The sequence below is a fragment of the Xiphophorus maculatus genome, chromosome 5, assembly GCF_002775205.1.
Source record: "Xiphophorus maculatus strain JP 163 A chromosome 5, X_maculatus-5.0-male, whole genome shotgun sequence".
NCBI classification, from domain to species: domain Eukaryota; kingdom Metazoa; phylum Chordata; class Actinopteri; order Cyprinodontiformes; family Poeciliidae; genus Xiphophorus; species Xiphophorus maculatus.
The window spans coordinates 12,525,136-12,552,755 of record NC_036447.1 but is presented as its reverse complement, the minus strand read 5'-3'; the positions used below and the strand labels follow the sequence as shown (position 1 = coordinate 12,552,755).

Below are 27,620 nucleotides of genomic sequence, written 5' to 3'. Positions count from 1 at the left end.
ATCAAACATTTCAACATTTAGATTGTGATCTTTTTGTGTATTTGCGTCCTGTTAGTGTTCTTGCATTTGTTCATAAAGCAGATGAAAAAAGATTTATCCTGCTTATATAGACAGTCATTCAGTGGAATTAAGGAGCAAATTACTTCAATTACTTTTTTTTTTTTTGCTTCAAAGCAATAAAAAATAAAACTGAATCCTCACTCACTCTACATAAATCACCAGAACAATTAATTAATCTGAAAATTTCATAATACTGATCAAAATGGAACTGTCCAGAAATGTCTTTCCATTTCATTTGCTTAACAACAACCTTGACATGCTTACATTACCTGTCATTTCAGGTATATTTCGCTTTTTTTCTCAGCTATTTGTCAACTTACATACCAGAAGTCATTTCGAGCTTACTGTGCCCCTTACTGTGCTGTTATGTTGCTGTGTGTGGCATGTAACCAAGCACATATCAGGTCACATTATTTCTGTCAAGCCTCTCAGTTCTAGTAAGCAGAAGAGCAGGCTGATGCAAAGCCAGCACGCGCAGACGGACTCAACATAAACACGCTGACAGTGACATTAACTCTGTCCTGTGTCCTCCACTGAGGCAAACATGAGCTGGAGCCAGCTTCATGTGGGATCATTTTTGCAGCCAATCATCATGGAGCATGAGAAATACTGTTAATGTCTGTGTGTTTGTGTCTCCTCTGCTTTTCTTTTAGATCATCAAAAGCTGGAGAGAGAGGCAAGGATTTGTCGTTTACTAAAGCACCCGAATATCGGTGAGTGCTAAAATACGCCAGGACACACCCGTTTTGTCCTCAGGTGTCTTGTGATATCCGCAATGACTATTCATCTTTGAGGCACAGTTACGAGACAGTTTCTTTAAAATAAAAGTGGAGAGTGAATTTGTGTTTGAGTATCTAATGATATTGTGCCAGTGCAATCTTCTGGAAAGATTTAAGGAACCTCCAGCTAAAAACCTCTGACCTCTTGGACTTCTTAATCCTCACTACACCACTGATGGAACCTGTGTATCTCTTCTTATGCTTTGTTTCTTTATTACCACATTGAGCTCAATATTTCTGATATTCTAGATACATTTTAGTGAGACATGTGCAACTATCATAGCAGACAATTTAAAACAGTTTAGCATACAGTTTAAAACAGTTTAAAGTTGCAGTAGTTAGTTTATAAATACGTATTTGTTAAAATTATGTCCTCATGGTATCATATGAGACAGATAATCTGAACTCATCTGCCTCTTCACTGTGGATCTATAGCTATCTGCAAAAATACAACCAATCACAGCTAGGAGTAGGGGCTAAAGCTGTCAATCAAGCTCACGTAGACACTACTTACACCTTCTTCCTTGCTTCCTGCTGCGCAACACCTCCTGTGTGGCGATTAAGCTTGTCCAACTTCAGCACAGTTGCAGCAAACTGTCAAGCTTGTCAGTTTGCTCAAGAGCATCTCTCAAACAGTGCTCACATCTTGTTTTGGGAGGGTGGGAGCACCATGTATAGAAGCATGATTGACAGTCCTGAGACCCTCCTCCTGGCTCTGATTGGTTATTTATGACTGAGAGCAATGATTTCTGCAGATGGCAGTAGGACCACTGGAAGGAGTTAAATTTTTTTAATTATCATTCTCATTATACGGTCAGGAAAATGACAATTAAAATTTTTTTATAAATAAACTTATTTACATAAAAGTTACCTACTACAGCTTTAACTGAAAACTCTTCCTAAATTTAGAAAAGTCCTTTTCCCAAACAGCTCCACATTTGATACTTGAATTGGGGCTTTTCTTTCTTTATCACTGTTTGATTTCCTACGTGAGCTGACTATGTTTTTGTGAAATCTCCTCCACAGTAAGACTCCATGACAGCATATCAGAAGAGGGTTTCCACTATCTGGTGTTTGATCTGTGAGTAACGAACTCCTCCTGCCTATCTGTTCACACACCCTCCAGCACAGTCCCATTTTGCATGTTTCGTTGCTTGAATGAGATTAAACAATACTTCAGAGATGCTGTTAGAGATTTTGTTATTTCTAAACATCTTGAGACTAAACGAATCGGTTTCTGCCAAATGACCCAAAGGTTTTCATACAACATAGAATAAACTCGTCAGACTTGGCTCTGCAGTAATTACAGATGTTAAGTCTTTCTTTTTTACTTTAATGGTTTGATATGGTTTGCTCTTTGATAACCACATTAAGGTTTTGGAAACTTTTTCCATCCTGGGATATTTCCTGTACATTTGAACCAAAAATCAGACATTCTTGTATAGGGGAGGGCATTTGAAAAGTGTTTTGAAAAAACCAATGCTTTAGAAGTAAATATACATTTACACTAATACCAAATTCCACCTGAAACAAGTAAACTCAATGCATGATTCTCTGTGGGTTTGTTCTTATTGTGTTGTCCAGTGTTATTTTCACTTAAAACACACCTCTTGGAGCTGTTTTACCAAACACACAGAGGTTGCAAAGAACAACCGTGATAAGTGTTTATTGAAGAAAGCTTATGCTGATTATGATAGGGTTTTTCACAACAAGACATTTTTATTTATTCTTGTTAAGAACAATTTGACTTGTGATGAAAGTTAGAACATTAGAGGACATTTGATGCTGTTGCCGGGGAAAATGAGGGAATTATCTAACAGAGCACAATGGAAAGAGTGGAATCTGGTGGTCAGATGCAAAGGGGAGTTTATCAGTAATTTTATTCCAGAAGAGTCTAACTGGAGGACAATACTGGATTCCACGGTGCTTTTATGATAGGTTGGTGAGTAAGCTGAATATTAGATATGGCCTTTTCGTTTGATAATACCACTTGAAAATTACTTGCTATGATTGGTTTTTATTGTAACTCTAATTTTCGCTCTAATTTGCAGAATTGTTTTTTAATTTAGAAAAACCAGAGACTAGACCAGGTGCATGTAGAGATGAGTGATATGGACTTAAAAAGTCATCATGATATTTTGGTGTAAATGATTAAAGTGACAACAAAAAAGTATTTCTAACTTCTTTGCAGAGTTTTTTAGACAACTGTATAACTGTGGACTTGCATAAGTATCTGTATCCAACATCCTAATGGGTATTTGAAAGGGCAGGCTATTCAGAGGATAAAAGCTCAAAGGTTTGCCCATCTTAAGCTGAGAAATTGCAGAGATCTTCCTTTTCATTTATCTATTTTATCTCCAGATGTCAAGTTATAATACCGTGTTATTAATAAACAGAAAAAGAAGCTGACCTGAATATCTAAGCAGCAAATTTTAGCTTAAATAAATACATGAAACATGATAAATCAGGCTGCATCATCTGAGCTTCCTTTGGTGGTTGTTTCAGTCTCAAACAGCAACAATGAACTGCTGCTGGTAACTTTAGCAAAAAGCCAATACATTTACTTTACACATATGAGACTTTAATCAATTGGGACACTTTTAATCTCCTCTTAGTACTTATGAGAAACTGTGCTGCCTGTTCGTGTTTAACTTTAGCTACAGGTACTATGCATGCCAAATAAGTACAAATAAGGGACGAGTAAACGCTCTCCGTCAGTTTGTAACGAGAAGGACGAGATCACGACAAACTCATGTTGTCACTGTGTCCCTGCAGGGTGACAGGCGGAGAGCTGTTTGAGGACATCGTAGCCAGGGAGTACTACAGTGAAGCTGATGCCAGGTAGCACCCACGTCCCCCCAACACACACACACACACAAACACACACACCCCCACATGCTTTCCAACAGACACACTCTGCTGAGCATAGCAATCATAATGCATCTTTGTCTGTTAAAATAGGGAATATTGTGTGTGTATGAGGCCGTGTTTGTGTTCACATATGGCCGTCTCAGAGGTATGGTACAGCTGCCTTCTCTCTGAGGCATCTTTGAGTTATTTATACAAATGATTAATGACATAAAGCCTGCAGTATTCATCATGACCAACCTAGCTTATAGTGCCAGCTTTGTGCTGGAAGATGGCCCCCCCAGAGAAATGCACAGAAAGAGTGTACATCTGTTTTGTCTTAGCTTTCTTGCCGTACAGGCCATATGGCGTTGGCCTTATAATGTGGTTTCATAGACTGAATGTGATGTGCAAGGTCTTCTTGTCGTTTATCCTGTCTTCAGTCAGGTAAACTGTATGAGGAAAAAGCAGAGTTTTATGAAATTATCTTTTCACTCTCCCCTTTTCATCACTTTCCCTCCTCCTGTAATTCCCTACTTCCATCTCTCTCTGTGGTTTATCCTTCCATTCACAATTCTTTTCATCTCTCTTTCCTCAGCCACTGCATACAGCAGATCCTGGAGAGTGTCCATCACTGCCATGTTAATGGGATTGTTCACAGGGATTTGAAGGTTTGTATGACCAAAGGCATTGCTGCAAACTCAGACAATATGAAGCAGGGGACAAGATTTAGAAACTCCTGTACTTTTGTTAGACATGCATCATTTTGGGCTCTATTTCCAATCTGTTGGTTTTTCTAAGACTTTAAACTCGCTGCTATTGTTTTAGCCAATTGCTGTTTCTCTTTAAGACATAAAAGCAGCATTCAGAATACTTCTTTTTCCCTAGCCTTCCCACCTGAGTAGATTAGGGGTTACACAATATGTTGCTTGTAGTATATTTGACAATTAAAGTTTTGTTTTTTTAATGGCAATGAGGTGGTGAGGTGACCAAGTCATTGAGAAATTGCATCCAGGTTGTTTCCGTGCCGAAACAGGAGATTCTGGCCAGAAGTCACTTGTCCAGTAAAACCTTGCTGCCGAGGTGGAAATAATTACTTTTTTAGAAGCTGGATGCTGGACTACTCATCATTTGTTTTCTGCTTGCTATGAACACAAGGCAGAAAGTCAGTCGCACTTTTTAATAATTTGTTCACTCATCGCAAGTCATGTTACCACACCATTCACCTTTCTAATCACATATTGCAAGGTTTACTAATATCATTCATCCCTTAAGCAAATCATTATTAACATATCATAACAGATGTTGGGAACAGAGGTATTATCAAAGAGCAGTGGCTGTAAAATATATACTTGATTTATCAGTTTTAATCAGTCTAGTTTTTTATATTTTTGACTTCAGATGATAAAAGGTAATCCAGACTAAATGAAAAACTTTAAATAAGCTATTTTGTTTAGCTGAGACAGCAAACCTTGAAGCATATGGTTGCGGATTTTGCACAAAAGTAGTAAAGGTTCAAACCTTGTCATAGTTTCTCATTTTTGTTCTGAGTACCTAAAATACCTCCACATATGTTGGGGGCTTCCTCAAAACTTTGTAACCAAGTGTTGTTCAGCTAAAGACATCTTTGGTAGCCAGGCCTGTCAATCCAACAGGGTAACAACTCCAGAACATTCTTTTGCACTTCAAAATAAAAGTCTCAAACAAGTGGTCTATACCACAGGATCTGATTACACATTTACTTCTTATATCTGTTACCCTGAAGAGCTTTGAGTCTTCTTCACTTGTCAGCATTGTCTTCCAGAAAATGTGTTGTTGTAAGAATGAGCCTGTGGTGCTTAGACATGTCAGATTCACTCACTGAAAAGTGGTTGTATTTTTAAGTTTCAGATGGTCCAATCACCAGTCAGGATCAATGGGAACATTTGAAAGTTTGTGCATTTTCATTTGCTACCGTTTCTTCCTCTTGTTCCCTAAAGAAAAAAATGGTCATATTTTTTTTCTGCTAATGCCAAAGTCAAGAATTGTCTTCTTGCTGAAAACTGATATTCTCTTGAGCATTGTCGTTGGATTTTTTTTAATGATTATCTGCAATTGTGTTGCAAGGTATTGATGGGAACAGAAGTAATCGAGAATCAGCATAATTAGAAGTAGGATGTGATGACAATTAGATTAGGGGTAAAGAAAACTCAAAAGTTAGTAACTCTTGTAAGATTTTAAATTTGCTGAATTTGTTGGGAAATATGTCCTTTGCTGAAATGGTGAAGCTTATATGTGCCTCATAATATCAAGATTTCTTTCACTGTTATGTAAATGTATGTGTTGATGTGAGTGTCTGTGCTCGGTGAGCTGTATGTCTGCCATAAACCGCCAGCTTTTCAGGCTGTCTGTGTTTGGAGTCTGTAAATGTTAACAAATGTATTATTCATTAGAGCACACTGTCTCACTGGCCTTAGGTTAGCAAAGACCTTTCTGCTCCACTGTATGTGTGTTTTTGAGAAAAGGCGTGTGGGCATGTGTGTGTGTGTGTGCTGTGGGCTCATAAAAATCTTTGATTCTACTAAACTGTGCCAGTCTCCAACGTGTTTGTAGTTATATATATGTGGCTGAGTCATGTTTTTACGCTTCTTGTTACCCCACTCCTTCCCCTGTATCTATCTTTCCTCGCTTTGGGCTTTGCTCCCACTCATGGATTTTATCAGTATATTTATGGCATTATAGAAAGAACACTCGTTCTTCACCAAGCCTCTCTTTCTTAATCCATGAGGCTCAGGAGACAAGTCCATAGTTCCAGCACAGAAAATGTCCGTGGTCACCTTGAGAGTCAGTCCTGTGCACGTTTTGTGTCTCTGTCATCTGTGTGACAGAAAGGGAGTTGCCTCAGACACTGATTTAAGAGCAGTTTAGTGTCACTAAGACCTAATAGCTTTGATTAGGTGTTGGTTTGGCTAATCTGATTTTAGATCTGTGTCTGTGGGCAGCATGATCCCTGAGCGTCTGACCTCTCACCTCTAACCTGTTTGACTCCGCCCCCCCCAGCCTGAGAACCTTCTGTTGGCCAGTAAGCTGAAGGGGGCGGCGGTCAAGTTGGCTGACTTTGGGCTGGCTATCGAGGTACAGGGGGACCAACAGGCATGGTTTGGTGAGTATCCACTCATCTGTTTCTCCACTTTTAGTTGATGAATGATTCAACTATATTGTCAATCATTTTTTTACGTTAATAATTCACAAAACTCCCCAAGTTACTAACAAGCCAGACTCTGAAACAGAAAAAGGGTTTAAGTCCATGAGAAACATAACTCAGTGTCATATAAAGATAGAGGTGTGGATATAAGACAAGGACTTGGTCTCGAGTTAAATTTACAAGTCACAAAAACAAATCTTGTGATTTGTCCTAGACTTGTTCTGTCCTTCTACACCATTACAAAAAAGAACTTGCCTCCAATCTTATTTAATTGCTGTGAAATTTGTCTCTTTGCAAAAGTTAATCAAAACAAAAGCATTTTCTGAAATATGTATTTCTTATTCACTCACTCTGTCATGGTACTAGATATCTTTTAAAATGGGTTCTGGGGAATTCTAAAATCAGAGCCTGTTGTCCCTTGTGTAAGAACACATCCTTTCCCAGGAATCCAAACCCACTTCACCAAATTAACCCTCCTGTATATTCAATTCAGTATTCACCTAAAACAACACAGCAGTCAAAGTAAGCTTTCCACAGCAGATGTGTTTCATCACAGTCCCTTTCAACGCAATGTGAATAAACAAATCATTCTCATGATGCTTTCCAAAATGAAGAAATATACTTACCGTAATATATATTTCCTTCTACATCTCCCCCTCTCTACTTTTAAACTCTGCAGGTTTTGCCGGCACCCCTGGGTACTTATCCCCAGAGGTCCTGAGGAAAGACCCTTATGGGAAACCAGTTGATATGTGGGCCTGTGGTAAACAAGTTTCAGATGTTTTCACTTTTACATGTTGAATACAGTTGATGATTTAGCTAAATCATTGCCAGTGGCTTTCTGTTGTGATGCAACTCTACAACGTCACATTTTGTCCAGATTTTGTTGCAGTGTAAATTGTGTTTGTATAATTTTTGAATCAATACTGGCTGCTACTGCTGTAGCCATCCTATTGCCTTTTTATTTATTTATTTATTTATTTATTTATTTATTTACAACTGATCTCCTTTTAGGTGTGATTTTGTACATCCTGCTTGTGGGCTACCCTCCTTTTTGGGATGAAGATCAACATCGCCTCTACCAACAAATCAAGGCAGGGGCCTATGATGTGAGTGTCCACAAATATATGTACCTTACATGAAAAAAAAACATAAACACTAATTATTTGTAGACATTTCTTTGGACATACTGATGTTCTCATCATACTGTACATAACCGAGATTCAAAAAAGTGTTTTTCAAGTTAAAACATCGTATTTGAGAGATTCAGACAGGAAAAAATAAAATTAAAAATTACTTTGCTGCAATATTCAGAACCTATGTTTACCAATGGAACATATTATCTTAAAAAAATGTCTATGTGTCGTGCATAATGTAATTAAAAAAACAAAAACATTTGTGTCTGATTTGTAAATTGTTTACCAAATTTATGTTCTTGGCAGTCATATGTCCTATATCACACATTGCCAGATTCACCATCAGACAACTCCCATTAACCTATTTCTGTTTTTGTTGTTAGCAAGTAATAAAACCTGAATATATTACAGAAATGCAGCACATTAAAACTACATTGCAGTTCCTACTAAAGGTATTCTGAGAATGATGCTCTACTATGGCAAAATCCAGATTTTTGTAAGATCAAAATGTCTTCTGATAAAATATCCACCAAGTAAAAACCTACTCTGTTGTTACTTTAGTCAGGGAGAGAGGTTAAAAATATCATAGTGTCTCAGAGGTTATCGTCAAACTCCCTCCCACACTTTGCCTTTCTTTCCAAGCTTTCCGAAAGGTAATATTATCCAAGGTGAACTGATTTGCAGGACTGATCATGTGGGCATGGCTCCACATAAGCCTTTAGTTTTACTTGCTAAATCTTGAGCCAGGCTGCAAGCTCGTTCAGTTGTTAGCTCTATTGCCTTTCACCAGGAGGTTCTGGGTTCAAATAGAACCAGGCTTTTCTTAATTTTCTTGCAGGGTTTTCTCCAGGTCCTTCAGCTTTAACAGATGAAAATGAGCCTTTTTACTCATTTTGTTGCATTTACAAAAAGATAATTATTGTTCATTGTCCCTATGTATACACACTTCAAGTTCCTCAGACAAATACACTCACATAAGATCAAAGTCACAAATGAACATTACTCATTACTGATACGCAACAAGAGCAACATATTTCTTCTTTTGATGATCTCCTACACGTTCTGTTTTTCTTTTTTACTGGGTTAGTTTACCAGTCAGATCTTAGGAATATGATTTGATTGCAATAAACAGCTACTGTACATGACTGCCTCCGGGCTTGTGATTGGTGGTTCATACAGTGAGTGGTACTTCTTATAAACTGTGATTACAAATCTTTCCCACTCACATGAATGACATAGTTGGAATTTACTGTCATTTCTGACAGATGCTTTAAAGAAATAGAAGTGCGATGGCCCAGTAATGACCCTTGGTTTACTCAGGAACTGAGATGGATGAATTTTGGTATTTTCAACACTCAGGGAGTTTTGGAAATCCCAACTCTCACTGAGTTGTTGATTTTAATTGTTGTAATTCTTTAGAAAAAAAGAATTACAATCTGAACATCTTTAGAATTTATTAGGCCTTGAGAGTTGGCTGAGACGACTTTGATAGTTTGCTTTCGGTGCATAAACATTGTGGTTTTTGAATATAAACAGATCAATGTACAAAGATTTTGCGTGTGCAACCAGATGTTCACATACAGCGACTTAGTCAAAGAAACAAGTTCTCCATCTCATCTAGATCTTTTTATGGTTTCAAAAGTGTCAAAAATATATTACTTTTTTGTGTTGGATACAAGAGCTTTAAATGCTCCTGTGTTTTTATTAACAGTTTCCATCCCCAGAGTGGGACACTGTAACTCCCGAGGCCAAAGATCTCATTAACAAGATGCTAACTATCAACCCCAGTAAGCGCATCACCGCTGCAGAGGCCCTCAAACACCCCTGGATCTGCGTATGTTTCAATAAAACATAGATGAATAATTATACAGATCTTGATTCAGTTGTGTTATTGTCTGCACCCTTTTCTAACTCTATACGTTTTCCCTCCTCCTTGCAGCAACGGTCCACTGTAGCCTCCATGATGCACAGGCAGGAGACTGTGGAGTGCCTGAAGAAATTTAATGCAAGGAGGAAACTCAAGGTGATACTGCAGTCAAACAATTGGTGATGTTTCTATTTATGCTGGGTAATTCATCTGCCCATTCCTCCCCAGTCTCTCCCAATATATCTCACAGTAACCTCAAAATGATGACGTGTCTCCAAATCCCTAATGCGACACTGCTGCTAAGCATTTCTCTTCTTGCTGAAACCTCCTAATCAATCTTCCTTCCTATCTTCTTTTTTGACCATTGCCATTTCCTCCTTCTGTCCTCTTCTGTAACTGCAGGGAGCAATATTGACCACTTTGCTGGTCACAAGAAACTTCTCAGGTATGTTTTTCTCAGCCTGGTGCCCCATGACTGGTTTCTAAAATGTATCTTGGACATTAAACATATTGGCTGGTTGTTAGAGAAAGTTGGCCTTTTACACTTATAATGGGAATTTTTCTATAAAAACTCAATTTAATTGATTGACTTCAATGCATGCTGGAGTTGGAATTTAATATATTTCTGTATGGAGCAGGGATGATTTTTGGCCAGTGGTAAACAGATTCATCTCACTTTATCTCTCTAGCTGTTGCTCAGTCACTCTTCTTCTGCTTTTTCATATTCTCTCTTGCATGTATTTCTTTTGACCTGTCACTAATATTCTGGGTTTTGTTGGCCCACTTTCACTTTCCACTTTTTACAGTAAATTGCATCAACACATTTGTGTCTCTTAATATTCACAATTTTCCTCCCTTTTTCAATTTTTATTTCCGTTTCTGTGTTTGGATTGTGGTATCCATTTGAGGTAAGATGTCTGGGATGATGAGGAAATGTGTGGGGATGGATCCAACCAATTTTTTTTTATCTTAAGGCTCTCCTTCTGTCCTAACAGCCTGTGAAGCATGCAAGGAGACAATTTCTTTCTTTCGTTTTTTTTTTTTTGCATTTATTCTTTTAACAAAACCAGTATTGCACCATGAAACTTTAAAAAGAGGAACTTCACAAAGAACAGCATATGGCATAAATTTTAAAATACTACTAATAGTTAAAAACAAAGTATAAACAAAAGTATATTTAAAGCAGAGGGATGGTACTGAATAGAAGTGCACCTGTCAGAGACTTGTTTCCAGTTTATGATCTTTAGTTTTGTAAATATCTGATCTGCTGATAAGTCTGATTTCTCTTCGATGGCCATAATTCATATTTTTCAATAAATTATTTTTTAGAGTTCCTGCAGTGAGTGTGTACTGATTTATAATGTTTTAGTAATAGTTTACAACAAACAAAATTTGATTATGGAGTTGACAATTTTAGCTGATAGCTGATAGCGACTAGCATTATTTGAATGATTAGCACCATTAGCATATCTAGCCAAAGACATAAGTCCCTACTTTCTCTTGAAAATGTGGACCCTTACCACAACTCAGATATCCCCAAATAGCTAACAACATTGCTAAAATTGGCATGTTCCTTAACAGAGAGAAGTTGAGGAGCTGAAAAGACACAGAACAGAACTTTTTTGAATGTTGCTAAAGTATGGTAACTGCTAAAGCTCTGTTTGGGTCTATGCCAATTTGATAGAAGTCCAGTTGCAAGCAGCTGCCAGATGCAAGCAGCAAAGTTAAGTGCAAAAGAATGCACTTAAAATCGCAAAGCAGTTAAATGACCGGTACTCTTAAAAGTTTAGTTCTCCATAGCAGACTGTTTTGCTTCCAATAGTTTTTAAAATAATATTTCTACTTCCTCAGTATTGCTGTCACTGCAATCTGATTACCCTTTGATATTACGTCGTATCTAAATGGAAAAATACAGGATTTCTTTTCACTTTACGATAAGCCAGTCACCAGCCAGGGCCTACCAAGCTGATTTGTCTAATTCAGATTTCCAGCCAATGTCTTGGTGCATAGAGTTGAACGTTTGGGGTTCTGGTGCATGTGTATGTCACTTTAAGAATGTAAGTCTTTTACTGTTGTTAAGTCATCTTTTCACCTGAACTATATTCACTCAGCTACAACCTTCCCTTCAGTCCCTTACTTATGAATGAAACTCTAGTAGGATAACTGCCTTGCATAAGTGATAATGGTATTAGAACCATTTGTAGTATAACTTTATAGTTCTTGCACTTGTATTTGCACATGTAAATTAAAGCTAAGCACTGATGGTTAAATATGCCTGCTGCATGTTAGTGAGGCCTCAGGCACAGGACTATGTTTATGAATCCTCATTCTGAACTTTTCTTTCTTTCTTGGCACATGCAGCAGCCAAAAGTTTGCTCAACAAAAAAACAGACGGCGTTAAGGTGAGTTGAAGAGGCCGGTGGCCCTTTTCTTTCTCTTTGCATTGTTTTGAATGGAATGTTGAGTTGTGCCTGGGCCTTATGGTTTTATGGCCTTATGGCCTCTATTGTGGTCTGTCGGTTTATTTTTATATTTAAGACCCAGTCTGAAATTCCATACCAGACATGGTGATACATTTGCTGACATCATTGCAAGCTTTATTAGTTTTTAAGAGACTCCAGCTAACAATTCTGTCAGTATCTTTGTTTTTATTCAAATAGGTGTTCATTTTAGATTGGAGTTCTCTGTTTATGCTTTGAAGCTGGGTCACTGTGTTTGGCACTTCAGTTGTCATCAGCTACTTCTCAAAATGAGTGCTGATGAATCTAAAAACACTTTTTTGTCTAAACATCATTAAATGAAGCTCATTTTGGGAAATATAATATTCTATATCACATCTGGTGTCTGGTTTATTAATGTGTCCTTGTTAAATACATTTGGAGTTGGATAAAAGGTGCAAAATTTACAGTGGGTTACTGTGTTCTTGCATACTTAGTTATTGAGCATCTCAGTGTGAAAGTTGGCAGTTGAAAAGTCTGTGCACAATTTAAGTGTTTAACAATATACAGTATGAGCTGAATTAATCTGAAAATGGCATAGACTGGGCTGGTTTGCTGCTGGAGCTACTTCAAATGTTTGGCAGTCTGAGATGACCAAATCTTTCTGGTTCCACACAGAGCATGTGTATAGCATAGCATGAGATCAAATGATTTTATTATCAGGTCATTGCTGCCACATCTGCATTATATCTATATAAACAATACTGTATAATGTATGTTTTGAATCTCTAAGTTGGCTCTTATGCCACTGATTTCTTTGTTTATAAAAAAATCATGGCACCCTTGCTGATCTGGAGATCAAATTACAAATGCTACAGTATTATGTCAGTGCTAGGACCATTTTACCTTAAAAGGGTATATATTCTTTAACATAATCATATGTTAAAGAATTGCAGGACAGACACACAGTAGTGCGATGGAGCATTACCCAGACCTAAAGGTTATTACGGTACAACATTTATCCCCAGGATGTCTTAGTTATTTTTTTCTCTTTAAGGGCAAAATCCACCTTCACACTAATTTTAAGAGGAAAATATGCCTACACCTGTATTGTAGTCAGTAAAATATTAAAAACATTCCAAATGTAAAACAAATCTTCAGCAAAGTTTTGTTTCCCAGATGAAGAGTTGAAAATGTTCTTTTTGAAAATGTTCAGAATACATAGTAACATTCTCTTGTGAGGTATGTATTGTTCAAGCTGGTAAAAAGGAATAAAAATTCCCCATTTTAATAATAATGTATCCAAAAAGGAAAGAAAAAAAATCTGGTTACCTTGTCTGATTCTTGGTGCATACAGCCTTAGCTGAACAACATAAAACACATAATGCACCTCCATAAAGGAACAAAAACAAGAATGTACAGAGGTAATGTTTGGGAAAATACTAAATACAATCTATATTTCAGTTGTTTAGACAGCCAACATTAGATTAAATAATGTATGATTTTATTTTGTGTATGACTTGGTTGGTCTTTTACATGTGGGAATTTTAGCTATTTGTAAAATACATTTTTCGATTAATGTCTCAAAAACAATTTTCATTAGGTTTATACTTGGCCATTTTGACATTTTGTATTTCAGATATATACTTGTACAGATGTCATTCTGTATTTGGTAGTCATTATTCTGTGATTTGATGCAACTTGGCAAATGGCTGACATTTAATTTTTTTAGAGAAAATATTCTTTTTCAGTGGAATTCATCCCGATCTCTGTAAATGTCTTGCATTGTGTATCTTTCTAAAAAAAAAAAAAGCCCATTTGTTTAACTTCAAGTTTATATATGGTGAGGTGTATTCTTATTGGAAGATTATCAGCTGGCGTCCCCAGAAAATTTCCAAATAACTTGTCTTTAAACTGTAGAAAGGCAGCTTGAGGTTCTTTGGAACTGTTTTTATTTCCAAATAAATCTGTAGGAATAAGTGCTATATTGGAAAACCTGAAATCCATCCTTCTTTGGGAAAATGTTAGTGATAAACGCTTGATTTTTGCTGACTAGTTCAACAGTTCTCAGATCAATTAGGATATTACTCAAGTTCATTTTCCCCAGCAAAACATGCTTGAAATTTTTTTTTTTGCACTTTATTCATGAAATAAAATAATATTAGTCATATACCATGTTTTTATTCCTTTGATGGGATGTTTCCATATTTTAGGAAATATTAAATATCAATGTTGAATATCCTCAAAAATATTTCCTGACAGATCAATTTTTAGACATGAAAGTGGACACTTCAGGTTTCATTTTAACTGTATGTTGGTCAAAAGCTTCTACAGTATTGAATCTACCACAAGTCAGTATGCTGTATTCTGAAGGAAAGACAAAAATAGATCTCCTCAACACCTAGACGTTTGTGAGAAAATTCTGTGTGTACTCATGTTTTTTATTTTTATTTTACTTTGTACATGAAATAGCTAAGGGCTTAAAGAGAATTGAGTCATTATCACCCAGTAGTTGTCATCCATTGTCCTTTTCCTTTTCATTGACTATTAGTTATCAAGTAGTTGTGTCTGTGGAATGATGACAATGAAGAATCACTAAAGTTTAGCACTTAAAATGTGTTTCTTTTCCCTCACTCATCTGTAACTCCAATCTAAAACCTTTCTCCGAGTCAAAAGATCCAAATTTTACGTGTATAACTTTGTATTGATGTTTTTGTTAAACTGGGCAGTTTGAAGAGGGAAAAAAACAACTTATTTTGAATTTAAACTTGTGCAGTACTTAGAAAAAAACTAAAAAAGAAAGTATACGTTTTTCAGTGACAGACTTATAAAACATTTTAGTTCATTGTTAATGTGATTGCGAAATTTTAAATTCTCTTTAATGAAGCGTGGGTGAGATAAGTTTTGGTAAACTTATTTTTTGCTGAGTTATATATACAAGTTTTCTGTTTTCTCCTACTTGTTGCTTTTTTTTTGTTTGAAATAAATTAATACATACTAAATACAATACAGTGAAAATAAATCAATGTGTTTTTTGTCCTTCCACAATCCCAGATTTATAAAGAAAGTTCTTAGATTGCAACACAATTTGTTTTAGTAATACTTCCATACCAGTCAGTTTAGCTGACTTATTTTTTTTACTGTTAACATCTGATGTTTCATTTTACTCTATTTGACCCATTCCCCCTTTGACCTCCATTCCAATACTGTATTAGGTGCTGTGCTCTATTTTCCTTGAAAATCAGAACTTGTATCTTAGAATCATGTCCAACTCAGATTACAGTGTTCATTTTAAAGGAAAAACCTTTGGGATTAACTAACTACTGTGCTTAATGATCATTTCTAATCACTATAAGGGAAATAGAAAGTTATGTTTCCAGATTTTGCACATCCACTCGTGGCAACAAGTTCACTGAGTGCAGCACATTAAACTCATGGAATCTTCATTATTGTCGTTTTGCAGGGCTGCAGGTTTAGTCAAAGCAAATTCTTATCCATGCCAGTGGTTGTCAGAGATCTCAAAACATGAGAATGCAACCTTGGTAGGTTGTTTTTGTTGAGCTGTGTATCTGACTACCTAACATGGTGAAAACATGATGAAGTCATGAAATAAAGGTATAGTCTATGTGATTAACGTAATAGTAAGGTGTGACATGTTTTGGGGTAGAGCAGCTGGGTTTATCTCTTCGAAATGGCTGGAAAATATGGTGTGCTAGTTCAAAAACTGCGTACATGTGTCATGTCCCCTCACTACTCCCTGCAGGTCAACAACAAAGCCAACACAGTGACCAGTCCTAAAGACACTGGCCCTGCCTCTGCACTGGTATATACATTCATCAGTCTCATCAACATCCACACCTTTTTTTTTTTTTTTTTACTAAAAGGTGTAAAACTCATTTTCCAGATTGGAGGAGGTACAGGTTCACAATCTCTGTTGCTTGATCTGTACACAGCTTGACTAGATTAAAATTCTTAACGGGGTGTGCAAAAATATTGACAAATTCAAGGGTAGTAAATATGAGATGAAACAGCAGTCATGCCAAGTAGCCAGTTTTTCCTGAATTATAAAGTATGTTAAATAATTTGAGTGCACAGCATGTCCAGAATCTCTGACACAACAAGCCATGAAAGGTGAAAACTTTTCATATTGACGTATTTTTCACTTATATTGATTGGCAGAGCATACATGTTGTGTATAGACCTTAGTTGGTCTAAAACTGAGATGTGTTTTAGCAATAATCCTTTAGACATACCGTCCTAAATTTCTAATTAGGGCGACCTTTACCTCAAGTCTCCAGCCTATCCCTCTTCTCCTTGTCCCCTCATTATTCCCTCATACTGTTCTCCAGCTAACTTCCATGTCTCTTTACTCCTACCAGTTGTGCATATAAAACTAGAATCCACATCTGCATTACTGAGGATTTGTTCCTGACAAGTTTGCCTGTGCATGGCTGTGAGGAGTATGATGGTATTTGCTCCTTGGCCGTCTGTTTAGTGGCTTTTGCGTAGTGTCTGCTTATAAGCTTTCTGTGTCTGGCCATGTGACCAGCGCTTTGCATGATGTGAAAGATTTTCTCTTCCCTCATTCATTGACGGTTTGATTACGCATGTACATGAGGCACACGACATTGGTCTTTTTTTTCTCTCTATCCTCCTGTCTGTCTTCATTATCAAGCACACACAGAGCACACTCACACAAATACAGAAAAAGATGTATCTGGGTGAGTGATTAGAGGGACTGAAGGGATCATCAGGATCTATTCTACAGAAGCCCAGACATCTGATTACTCCCACAGGACCCTGTCAGACACAAAAAAGACATTGATGTCATAGGCAGGCAGACAGACAGTGATGACTAACACAGGCTATAGTTTTAAATTTCAAAATTATACACAAAAAATGCACACAAAAACATTTTCATGGACAATGTCTGTGCCATTTATTGTTACCTGTTTGCTCATGCTCTTCATTCTCTTGTTCTCCCTAGGAGCCACAGACAACTGTGATCCACAACCCTGTAGATGGAAATAAGGTATAACAAAATCTCAATGTTCATCAATATACAAAAACAGCTATAGTTTTAAATTTCAGGGTGACTGTGGCATTACAACCAAACAGCTTAGAAAGGAAGGACTTTCAGTGGATGGAGTTGTTCAGTCCACCTGATGTGTGACAAAGGAGACAAACTGGAAGATGACAGTAATTTTTTAAATGCTGACCAATTTGTTTTTTTGGCTAATTCAATTCAAAAAATAAGGACCTATCCAGTCCTAAGTTGATTTAATACCCCAGAGCTGGGATAGGTCTTTGACACAGTTTACTGGGTTGGGATTTCAGTTCCAAATTACTACAGAGGTGAATTTTAATTGTCATAATTTAACACTAGATAAACAATAAAAAATTTCAATCAGCCACATTTACTTAATAAAGCGAAGGTGAACGGCTTTAATTGTATTCAGTGCTGCTTACTTATAGCGGAAGTTTTGAACAGGATTTCCTCCAGAATATTCCACAGTAATATGGTATTTTTACTTACTAAAAAATGTAAATTAATTTAAGCAAAATAAAAACACCTCAAATGGAAGTTACAATAAAGGTTCAGTCTGATTGAGTCCTGGTATAGCTCAAACTGGTGATCTGTGAAAATTGATCAGGGTTCTTGTATTTCTTTTTCTAACCCAACAAGCCCATGTTTTGACCCAACTTCTGTCCCAGACAGAATGAACCCAACATTTGGGTTAAGAAAACAACCCAGCAGTTTTTTCTTCTTCTCTGCGTTAGCTGCTTTCTCCTTTACCAAACGCACTCTGACCTACTCAGTTAAACAAATATCTTTTTTTTTTTTTTTTTTTTTTTTTTTCCAGGAATCCATTGAAAGTGCCAACACCACCATTGAGGATGAAGATGTAAAAGGTAGGAAAGACTCTCACCACACACCAGTTATAACAGCCGGTACTCATCATTTCAGACTGATCAATCCTCAGTTGGTGTTTCTGATTGTGTTGCCACATAGTTAGCGGAAAGGTAACAAATGCAATTGGGTATTTGGAAAAAGGAAATGTTGTTCTTTTAAAATTGGATGCATGCCTTTTTAACATTTATGTTTTTAGTATTATTTAATCCCCCCCACACCTTTTTTCTTCTTTCTCGTCATTTTATCTCCTCTGTAAATTCCTTTCCTGATCAAACATGTTTGTCTTTGTCATACCCACTACTCAAACACACAAACACTGGACACAAAATTGCACTCTCATCGCTCATGCAATCTTGTCAGCCCTCCGTTTGGGCAGCTTAGTGAGCGGGGTCTTGAGTTCAAAGAGTCGCTCCTCACAGATGTCTGACTCGGGACAGACTCCCACCTCCTCAGTTCAGAGTAAGTCCCCTTTGCAAAAGGGGAGATGCCCTGTTTCATTTATCTTTGTAGGATCATGACCTCTCTGTTTGAAGTGTCTCAGATCCTGTGATTGTGACATCCAGATCATTTCAAGTTTCATAGTCTGTAGTTTTGCATAAATAAATACATAAGTACTTCTCATACCCCATCACTTTAAGTAAGATCCTCTTGTTGCTCCTAAATATTTGCTCCTTGAATCCAGTTTAATGAAATCAATTCTTTATTCTATTCTTTTGCTCTTAATTTAAAACTCTGAATATATGTGCCTTGTACTTCATGTTTTATCTTCATTTAACTTTAGTTCCGTGTACATTGCTCACTTAATTATGCATTCATACATTCAGTGTTGTTGTTCATGTGTGACGGAAATGAAGCTTGACGACTAACCTACATGCACTTTTTGTTGTAACATGTCTCTTTTGTTGCACAATTTAAGTAATTTTTTCAATATCCCCCAGCCTGCACCAATAACAATAAAGGTAATTGTTAATATTACTTAGTTACAGCTAGTTTTGTAGTAATTACATTGCATCTGAGCATTGGTTTGTATGTCTATTTTGAGCTTTGTTGGGTGAAAGAAATCCCGTCATCCTGCATTTTTTTTCCTGCCTGATCACACTATTAGTCATGGGAGGCCCTTCTTTTCTCTCTTCAGAAAACATAAATTATTATAAATAAGATAAATACTGAAACATTTTTTGGGGTTTTCTGAGCGCCTTCCATTTCTAATACCTGTTTTGAAATCTTGCAAACGTGTAGACTAGAACTCATTTAATGCTATTTGACGCCAAATTGTCTATCTGCACTAAGACATTACTTGCTTAAAAAAATTACTTGTTCATCTTTTTTTTAAACATTCCATTCTTTTTTCTTGTTGTAGCTCGTAAACAGGAAATTATAAAAGTTACTGAACAGCTGATTGAGTCTATAAATAATGGAGACTTTGAAGCCTATGCGTAAGTTCACATTTTGCATATGCACAGTAATATTTGACCTTTCGTAATCAGCTGCCTCCTCCATTTTCTGATGACGGACTCCCTTTTTATACACAACAGGAAGATTTGTGATCCTGGTTTGACGTCCTTTGAGCCTGAGGCCCTGGGTAATCTGGTGGAAGGACATGACTTCCATCGCTTCTACTTTGAGAATGGTGTGTTCAAGGCAATTAAGAAAAACAAAATATTAGCTGTTATTATTAACATTTTTCTACAGAACACAAATTGGTGGCTTGTGCTACAAATTAAAGGTAATTTGTAAAAGTTGCAAATGCTTTTCTTTGTCACCAATGACATCCATTGCAGTACAGAACACCAAGTTTCTGCATCTAACATAAACAATGGAGAAAAATTAGAAGGCGGTTTTGTTTACATCAAATTAATCGTTCTTATGCCGATGGTTATTGGGTTTTCAAACAAAAAGATAAATTGTTGTGGTGGTTTACATTAGTGAGATGTAAGCTATTGCACACGTTCTCGTAGCAAATCCGAATGTGGAGCGCTTTCTTTGTTTTTAATTGGGATGAAACTAAAGCCAGGGAACTGACAAAAGTTACATACTCAAAGCACTTGTTTGAATTAATCTTGTAAACATAACAGAAATAGAAAGAAACAAGAAGTACCAAAAGATGACAAGAAGCCTGCAAACAAAAACTAAAGAAAAGTTGGATTTTCTTTTTACTTTTGCACTCTTATGAATATTCTCAACCCTAAAACAACAGCTTTCCCTTTTTTATCTTTTGTGTATACCTAATATAAACTGTGTAAAATGGTACATATTAGTGAAAGCAATGGGATCGTGTAGTAAATACATCCCAATCTTGTTAGAACTCATAATGTTTTTAAGGAAGTCAGTGTAAACTGAAACGTGATGTTGTTCTGTTTGACTTTCTTTTATCTTGCTCCCAAACCTTTAGCCTCTATATGCATACACAGATTTTTGCTGCATTTTAATTAAGTTAACCTCATAAAAAAATAAGTGCATAATGCTTAGGGAGAATTCATTTGAAGCGCCAACTGTGCTAAAAATTCACTGCCAGTGTCCTGCTTCACGCTTTTAAAGAAAGTAATTCAGGTTAGCTGTAAATAGGTTCCTCGATTGCCCAGTTTTGCTGCTCAAACTGGAGCAGCATGAAGGAGCTACTGATAGTTTTTGCAAAAGCAAGCAGATTACCTAAAAATAGCCAAGCAACTAACACTTATAATACATCTTTCCATTTTACTTTAGATTATTAGTTAAGGTGTTCCACTACAAAATGTGTAGGAGAGGATGCAACTGACAAAGTATAAATTCAGGGTCTTTGTATGGCTTCAGTTGAGTGTTCAATATCAATATTTAGTCTGATCATTTTGCTATTTGTGTTTGCTCCCACTCTGCAAGGGCATGAACTAACCTTGGAGCAAAAACTCACTCATGAATAATGACTGCCGTAAATGGCAGAATGTTCTCAGCCCGGGTAAAAATAGTTCAGATAAACCAGATATGTCCCAGAAACCTCAATCACTTGGCAAGCCCCTGTTTGTCCGCTCTCCAACATCAACATATGGAGACTTGGGTTCCTCACACACTATTAGCTTGTACTACAAGGAAGAAACAGTGTATTGCTTTTGGTGTAATTCAAATTGTTTTTAGATCATTATAATGGATTACCTGTAAGTGATGGAGAAAAAGTGGATTTCCACATTACTTACTCACCGTGTTTTCTTTGTAATCTCTCATTCACAGCGCTGTCTAAAGGAAATAAGCCGGTGCACACTATCCTCCTGAACCCACACGTGCATCTCATTGGGGAAAACGCTGCATGCATTGCTTATATCCGGCTGACCCAGTACATGGATGGGAGTGGCATGCCGCGTACCATGCAGTCCGAGGAGACCCGTGTGTGGCAACGTCGTGATGGAAAGTGGCAGAACATTCACTTCCATCGCTCAGGCTCACCCAGCATCCCCTCTCAGTAAGAGGCCATAAGAAATCGATAAACAAGACTCTTACTTTAGCTAAGGACACACATACCAATTGAAAGAATAGAATTCGTGCAATAAATGATAATCTTAATTCATCCTAAAAAGGGTGGATGTATGTATAAACAGTGTCTATATTAGCACATATTTTATTTTAGAAATATGTTAAGGTTCCATAGGAAACTTTTTCATTGACTGAGATATTTTCACTTAAATCATAATGAATAAAGATTTAGTTGAGCCGCTAAAATTATCTGTCACATTCCTAGGGTACGTAGGACTTTAAGTCAGAATAACCAGTTTCCCCAACCTGTACTGAGCATAGAGTGGTGCAGAGTCGCCTCTTTGCCTCGTGTTGCTGAACACTGAACTCTGCTGGCTAAAAGAAGGCTAAGCACATTTTCCTCACAAATTGGAAAGACACATTCGAATGCAATTCTAGTTGAATAATAAATTTAGTTGGGGGTTGTTTTATTGATGTTTGGATGTAATCAGACATTTAATGAATAAATGTAACAATATTAATATGCATGTTATATTAATCAGCAGTCAGAATAATTGTTGCTATTCTGTTTATACTTAAAACAAGTTAGATATTGTATTTTGTTTTTAAGAATTTCTAATAATATAACGACACCTTGCAGCTAATAGTTTTTAACTAAAGGTTATCATATCTTGAAAATCTCATTTTGGTCCAATTTTTCTCCAAGAAACCTTTGATTTTGCATTGAAGGACACAAAAGGCCAACAGGATCACTTCCACTGTCAGTTGTGTTAGCAGCACCAATTGTAAAAAACTAAATTCCTTAAAGTCATGACTTTTAGCAATGTTGCATGAAGCACCCAAAAAACATGACATGACTTGACAGAAGTATGGAAATGGGAACATATTTATATAACCATGCCATTGTAAAAATAGAAAAAAACACAGTAAGTAAAAATTGACAGTATAATAATTAAGTAATTTTATATAGAATGATGCATGTTGCCTCTGCTCTATGACTAAGAGTCATAATGCAGACTTCTACATCCTTATTGAATTTTGAGCTCAGGTTTAATGGAATAAATCTGTCACTTTCCTGTTTGGAAACCCAACGTTTTAATATTTTCTTCATATAAATACAGTGCCAATAGATAAAAACAATGTTATTTTTCTATTTCTGTGTCTTTATGAAAGAACACAGCAAACTGAAAAAAGTACAAACTAATGAACCTTTTGATTCGTGGCATCAAGTGGGTCTGAGGCCTCACCTGATTTACCAATATGTGAAGATATCTATTAGGTTCAATAACTGCCTACTGAAGTTGGCAATAAAATTTAGATTTTGTGTTGAATTTGAATAAAATCCACAATACATTAGTTTTATTTGATTATTTAAATTGGAATTTTTTTGTAATCTGTGTATTACAAACATGTGATTTTCCCAATTAGCCTGATGTAAAAAGAGGTTCAAAAAGTGCAAATTAATAACTTTTTTTTTTTTTTACCAAACTTTCCCCTTAAAATGGCTGTGCAGTCGTCAACTGATCAATATTATTTATGTATCTGCACTTGATGGCAGTATGTATAAAGCTACACCATATTTTCAGTGTAGTTATTGTGGAACAGTGAATAATTTATGCTCTTTAAGTCCTATATTTTTTGTCTTTTCTTACAGTTAATGGAATATCAGTGTGTGAAAAAAATCTAGTGGAGCAGTCAACTAGCCAATCCTCCTGACAGCTCTTTAGACCTTTGACCCTTCCATAAGGACATGACGTCGCACAGGATACAAGCATTATTACATTTTACTGTTATGGTATTTTCTGAACAGACAATATCCAAACCCACCACTGGGTGGCAGCACACTGTATTTGGACATTATGAAACAAACATATTGAGAACATTTTGTTTTTCCTTTTTGGTTTGTTTTTTAAACGTTTTTGGTATGCATTTTAAATATAAAACGAGATGTTTAAAATTTCCTCTACTGTAACCTCTCCTGAAGATTAGTTCTGTATTTTTACGTGTATTTCTGTGTGTGCAACTCGACAACCATTTGGGAGATCAGAATGTTCATAAATTGAGCTTGCTTTAAGTTCTGGTGATGTATATACAACGTGATTGTTGATGAAAAGAAAACAAACAAAAACAAACACTGAATCTGCTATTCTTGCTATCAGAAGACTTGAGAATTTCTGTAAAATCAAGTTTATGAGCTACATTTCTGTTTGCTATGAGCTGTCATACTGTTTAAATTGTCAGATTTCAATCTATAGTACTAATTTAAATGTAAAGAAAAGCAGAGTAGCTTACACTTTGCATTGAGCTATGTTTGCCTTTATATCAGTGAAATAAGAGAATGTAGCATATATGTAACATATGAAAATCCAAGATTTATTGTGTAGTGCATGGTGGGGGAGAGGAGTGTTACCATGAGTAAGACCATATGAAACTAAAAATATCTGCTGTTTAATTTGTCAGTCACTGACTTGTTTGCATTTGTTATTGTTGTGCATCAGTCCTGTCCCAAACTGTTTCTAATGTCCTCCAGTGTCACGAAAGTGTTGTAAAAAATAATAATAATAATAAAAAAACGTCTTATCTAAGCCTCATGTTGAACAGGAGGGATATAAAATGTTGGCTGCCGAAGTACCCCTTACATTTTGTATTAAAAAATTAACAGAAAGGAACACAAGATAATTTTTCACAGTTTGTACTTGTATCGTGTGCCTGTGTGTCGGCTTTCTGTTGTCATTCTACTGTCATACCTGCCTGTTGCTTTACCAGCTGCAGAGAGAGGATTCATGTGATAAAGACAAAGAAAAGGCCCTGGCATCTAACTTCAGTCACATCAAGTGACAACCAGATGACACTGGAGGGAAAATGTGGGGAGAATAGTTGGACAGCCTTGGAAGCTGGGATGTCTTCTATGTTGAGCAGTGCTTTTGCTGGCTATATGTGTCACCATGGCAGAACAATGACAGTGTCTTTGTTGCCCACATTGTTTGCTATCTCCAACTGGTTTCTTTTCTTTTTCGAAAGGGAAAAGATGAGTGTTTCATTTGACAAAAAGTATGATGTCAGTGCATTGCACTACTCCTTACATGGTGTGTACCTGTTGCCAGCATGGCAATGGATGGCTTAACATGTTTAAGAAACAAATATATCAGCTAAAAAGTGTGATGAAAAATGGGTTTTAACTCATGTCTGTGTGGCTGGTTGATTGGCTTTTCTGCTGTAGAGCTACTGTTGTGTATGACCTTAGTGTGGAAAATGCGTGCATTCTTTGATTTAGATCTATGTATTCCCTTGAATTTTAAATATACAGGTGTTGAAAATGAGAACAGCTGTGTATCTGTTAAAACTGAGTTTAACTTGATATTCTTTATTTATCTCGAGATATGGTAATCAAGCAACATTGCCAGTCAAAAGTTGATTTACACTCCTCATTGGCATAGATGTCATTGATTTGGGCTTTTTAATGTTGCATTTAAACCATTCTGATCTTCCAAATTAAATTAAGCTCTTCCTTTTTAAAGGTGTCATAGTCTCAAACAACAATGAATTTTGTAAAGAAGAATTTTGGTCACAATATTTAATGTGTGGCTTTTCTCTAATTAACAAAGTGTCAAATCTATAGATGCAGGCTCAATTGTATATACATGAACCTTTGTTAATATTTGGATAGTTAATAAGCTTTGTCCTATCCAGGTGATTTTTGTAGTCAAGTTTCTGGAAGTTGGTTAGGGTGTTCAGCAACAACATAGGAATCACCAAGGATTACTGGGGGAATCCTTGGTTCACCCAAGGATGAACCAAGGTCCATCTTTTGGTTTACGCCCATCGTAAGCCAAAAGATGGATGAATGCCGGTGCTGGTGTTTATAATTAAGTCATGTTAATATCACCATAGATTTGTGAGAGCTAAGAAAGAATTCCTTTCTTAAAAAAAAACACATGCAAATTTTCAGCAGGAGAAAAGTGTTATGATCAGGGAATACAATAATAGAGCGATTTGGTTGTGAGAGGATTGTGGGTTTTAAAACTGAATGACACTTTACTGTCATGCATGGTGGCAGCATCATGAATTCAATTCATATTCATTTTGAATCAAAAACTGGGTGCTCCAATTAGAGAATCTTTCCCAAAGCCCTGACCTCAACTCTATTCAACTCTGGTGGTCTAGGCTTATAATGCAGGCCAATCCCTTAAAAGCCATCTATTTAAATCAGAAAAAGGCTGGTGCACAGAATTATGTTAAAGCCTAATTACAAAAAACATGTGGTCATGGGGCTGCTTGTGTAGAGACATTTACCCAAATATTAACTTACTTGAGCCTGTATCTGTAATTTTTGCCTCTTTGTGAATCAGAGAAAGTCAACAAATTCGGACTAGTGCACCTGATTGTTTTTAAAATCTATTAAAGGTGTACTCTGTGTAATCATTCCCCCTTTAAAAAGAACAGGTAAAATTATTTGATTTGGGAGATCTGAATGTTTACATAGTTGAGCTTGCTTTCAGATAAGTGTCTGTAAACTCCAGATTGGTACGGTAATGTAACCATTATTATGAGAAAACCGGCTTTAGTTTGAAATATTGTCATGATAATAAATTTTTTTCCCAAACTGCCAGTTGGCTCTTTTGTAATAAAAGATCAGTCTTTAATTTCATTAATTGCAAATATTTCTGAGTTGCAGCTTAACATTTTATAAAATTATAGTTATTAAATTAAAACATTTATTGCATAGTCACAAATGTATTTACATCTGCTCTGTGAATAACATTTTTAGTTCTTATTCATGGCACATTTCCCTAAAATATAAAACTATCATACATTTTTAAAATTAATTCCAACATTTCTCTCTGAAATTCTAACTTTTGGGCTAAATCTTAACTGATGGTGACCCATTCTTTTCTTATTCAAATTAATAAGTTTGTTAGCTTGTCCTGATCTGCCTTTTTATAATTTACCACAGATTTTAAACATGGTTAAGATCTGAGGATGTGCTATAGACCCAGAATTCTTGATCCATTTTGTTATTCAGTCAACCTGCAAAGATTTAATTTTCAAACCGAGTCTGTGTTGCTAGAAGAAGTAGCTCTTACAATATGTTTTAATTCTACTCCTTATTCATGGCTGTTCTTAGCCAGAAATGTGAGCAAGTTCACTCACCTTTTCTTGACAAATTGGGCTCCAAGAGGACAACTCATTACAAAACACACTTTTTGGGTCTTTTGATGCAAGTCCTTTCTCAAAGCAGAAATAAAAGCCTCGTACTCCAACATGCTGTGAACACTGAACAACTTATGCACTGTGGCAATATTTGTCTTGTGTTCTAGTTTCTCATTCCTTTAGTTTTTGCAGATTCTATTTTTAAAATACACCTGCCATAAATTTATGGTGAACTTCAGCATTTTCTGTCTGTGGAGTGGGGTCTGTCTGTAGGGATTCAAGGGCATGGTACACCCCAACCAGGTCGCCAATCAACTTTTATTCCATTGCCAAACCTTAAAGCCACATCTGGACTTTGTGAACCTGATGCTGAAACTCGCTTAATGGCCACCAGAGGGCAGTATAACTTTTATCCTACACTTAGTCCTTTAAACATGCCACAGAACCTATTCAAGATGAAGATTCACTTTGCAACTTAAAATATGTCTATAATATAATATGATGTAGTGTAGATACTAAAAAAGATGTCACAGATTCCACTGTACCTTTCTATAGGATGCAAACAAGTTTGTTGGCAATCTCCAAATATATGTGTAAAAAATAAATTAATTTCTATTGCAGATAGGGTAACTGCATTATCTCACTATGATTTTAAAAAATATATATATCCATTTATTTTAAGCACATTTACTTTGAGGGGGAAAATCACAGAGGTAAAGTTATAGTTACCTCCTAAAACATCTGTAATTCATACTTTATCATGTTAAAGCTTAAGAAAACTTTGGTTCATTTGTGCCATTTAA

General features: G+C 36.2%; 1 protein-coding gene across 6 annotated transcripts in view; it reads left to right on the top strand.

Moving 5' to 3' along the window:
- The window catches only part of LOC102238314 (calcium/calmodulin-dependent protein kinase type II delta 2 chain), a 50,480-nt gene extending 24,205 nt beyond the window's left edge, over positions 1 to 26,275 (top strand). Inside the window, exons 3-22 of one of the 6 annotated variants that reach the window (XM_005805020.2) lie at positions 714 to 773; positions 1,866 to 1,920; positions 3,615 to 3,680; positions 4,285 to 4,357; positions 6,726 to 6,828; positions 7,550 to 7,633; positions 7,885 to 7,979; positions 9,718 to 9,840; positions 9,946 to 10,029; positions 10,276 to 10,318; positions 12,238 to 12,275; positions 16,075 to 16,134; positions 17,299 to 17,343; positions 18,176 to 18,224; positions 18,586 to 18,684; positions 19,164 to 19,184; positions 19,586 to 19,661; positions 19,761 to 19,855; positions 21,427 to 21,655; positions 23,321 to 26,275. In XM_005805020.2, the coding sequence (XP_005805077.1) occupies positions 714 to 773; positions 1,866 to 1,920; positions 3,615 to 3,680; positions 4,285 to 4,357; positions 6,726 to 6,828; positions 7,550 to 7,633; positions 7,885 to 7,979; positions 9,718 to 9,840; positions 9,946 to 10,029; positions 10,276 to 10,318; positions 12,238 to 12,275; positions 16,075 to 16,134; positions 17,299 to 17,343; positions 18,176 to 18,224; positions 18,586 to 18,684; positions 19,164 to 19,184; positions 19,586 to 19,661; positions 19,761 to 19,855; positions 21,427 to 21,655; positions 23,321 to 23,324 (1,502 nt within the window). In that variant the 3' untranslated portion in view covers positions 23,325 to 26,275. Of the gene's footprint in view, positions 1 to 713; positions 774 to 1,865; positions 1,921 to 3,614; positions 3,681 to 4,284; positions 4,358 to 6,725; positions 6,829 to 7,549; positions 7,634 to 7,884; positions 7,980 to 9,717; positions 9,841 to 9,945; positions 10,030 to 10,275; positions 10,319 to 12,234; positions 12,276 to 16,074; positions 16,135 to 17,298; positions 17,344 to 18,175; positions 18,225 to 18,585; positions 18,685 to 19,163; positions 19,185 to 19,585; positions 19,662 to 19,760; positions 19,856 to 21,426; positions 21,660 to 23,320 lie in introns of those variants that run through there. The other 5 variants (XM_014471003.2, XM_023333280.1, XM_023333279.1 and 2 more) reach the window with 5 other exon arrangements.
- The last annotated feature ends 1,345 nt before the right edge of the window (positions 26,276 to 27,620 follow it).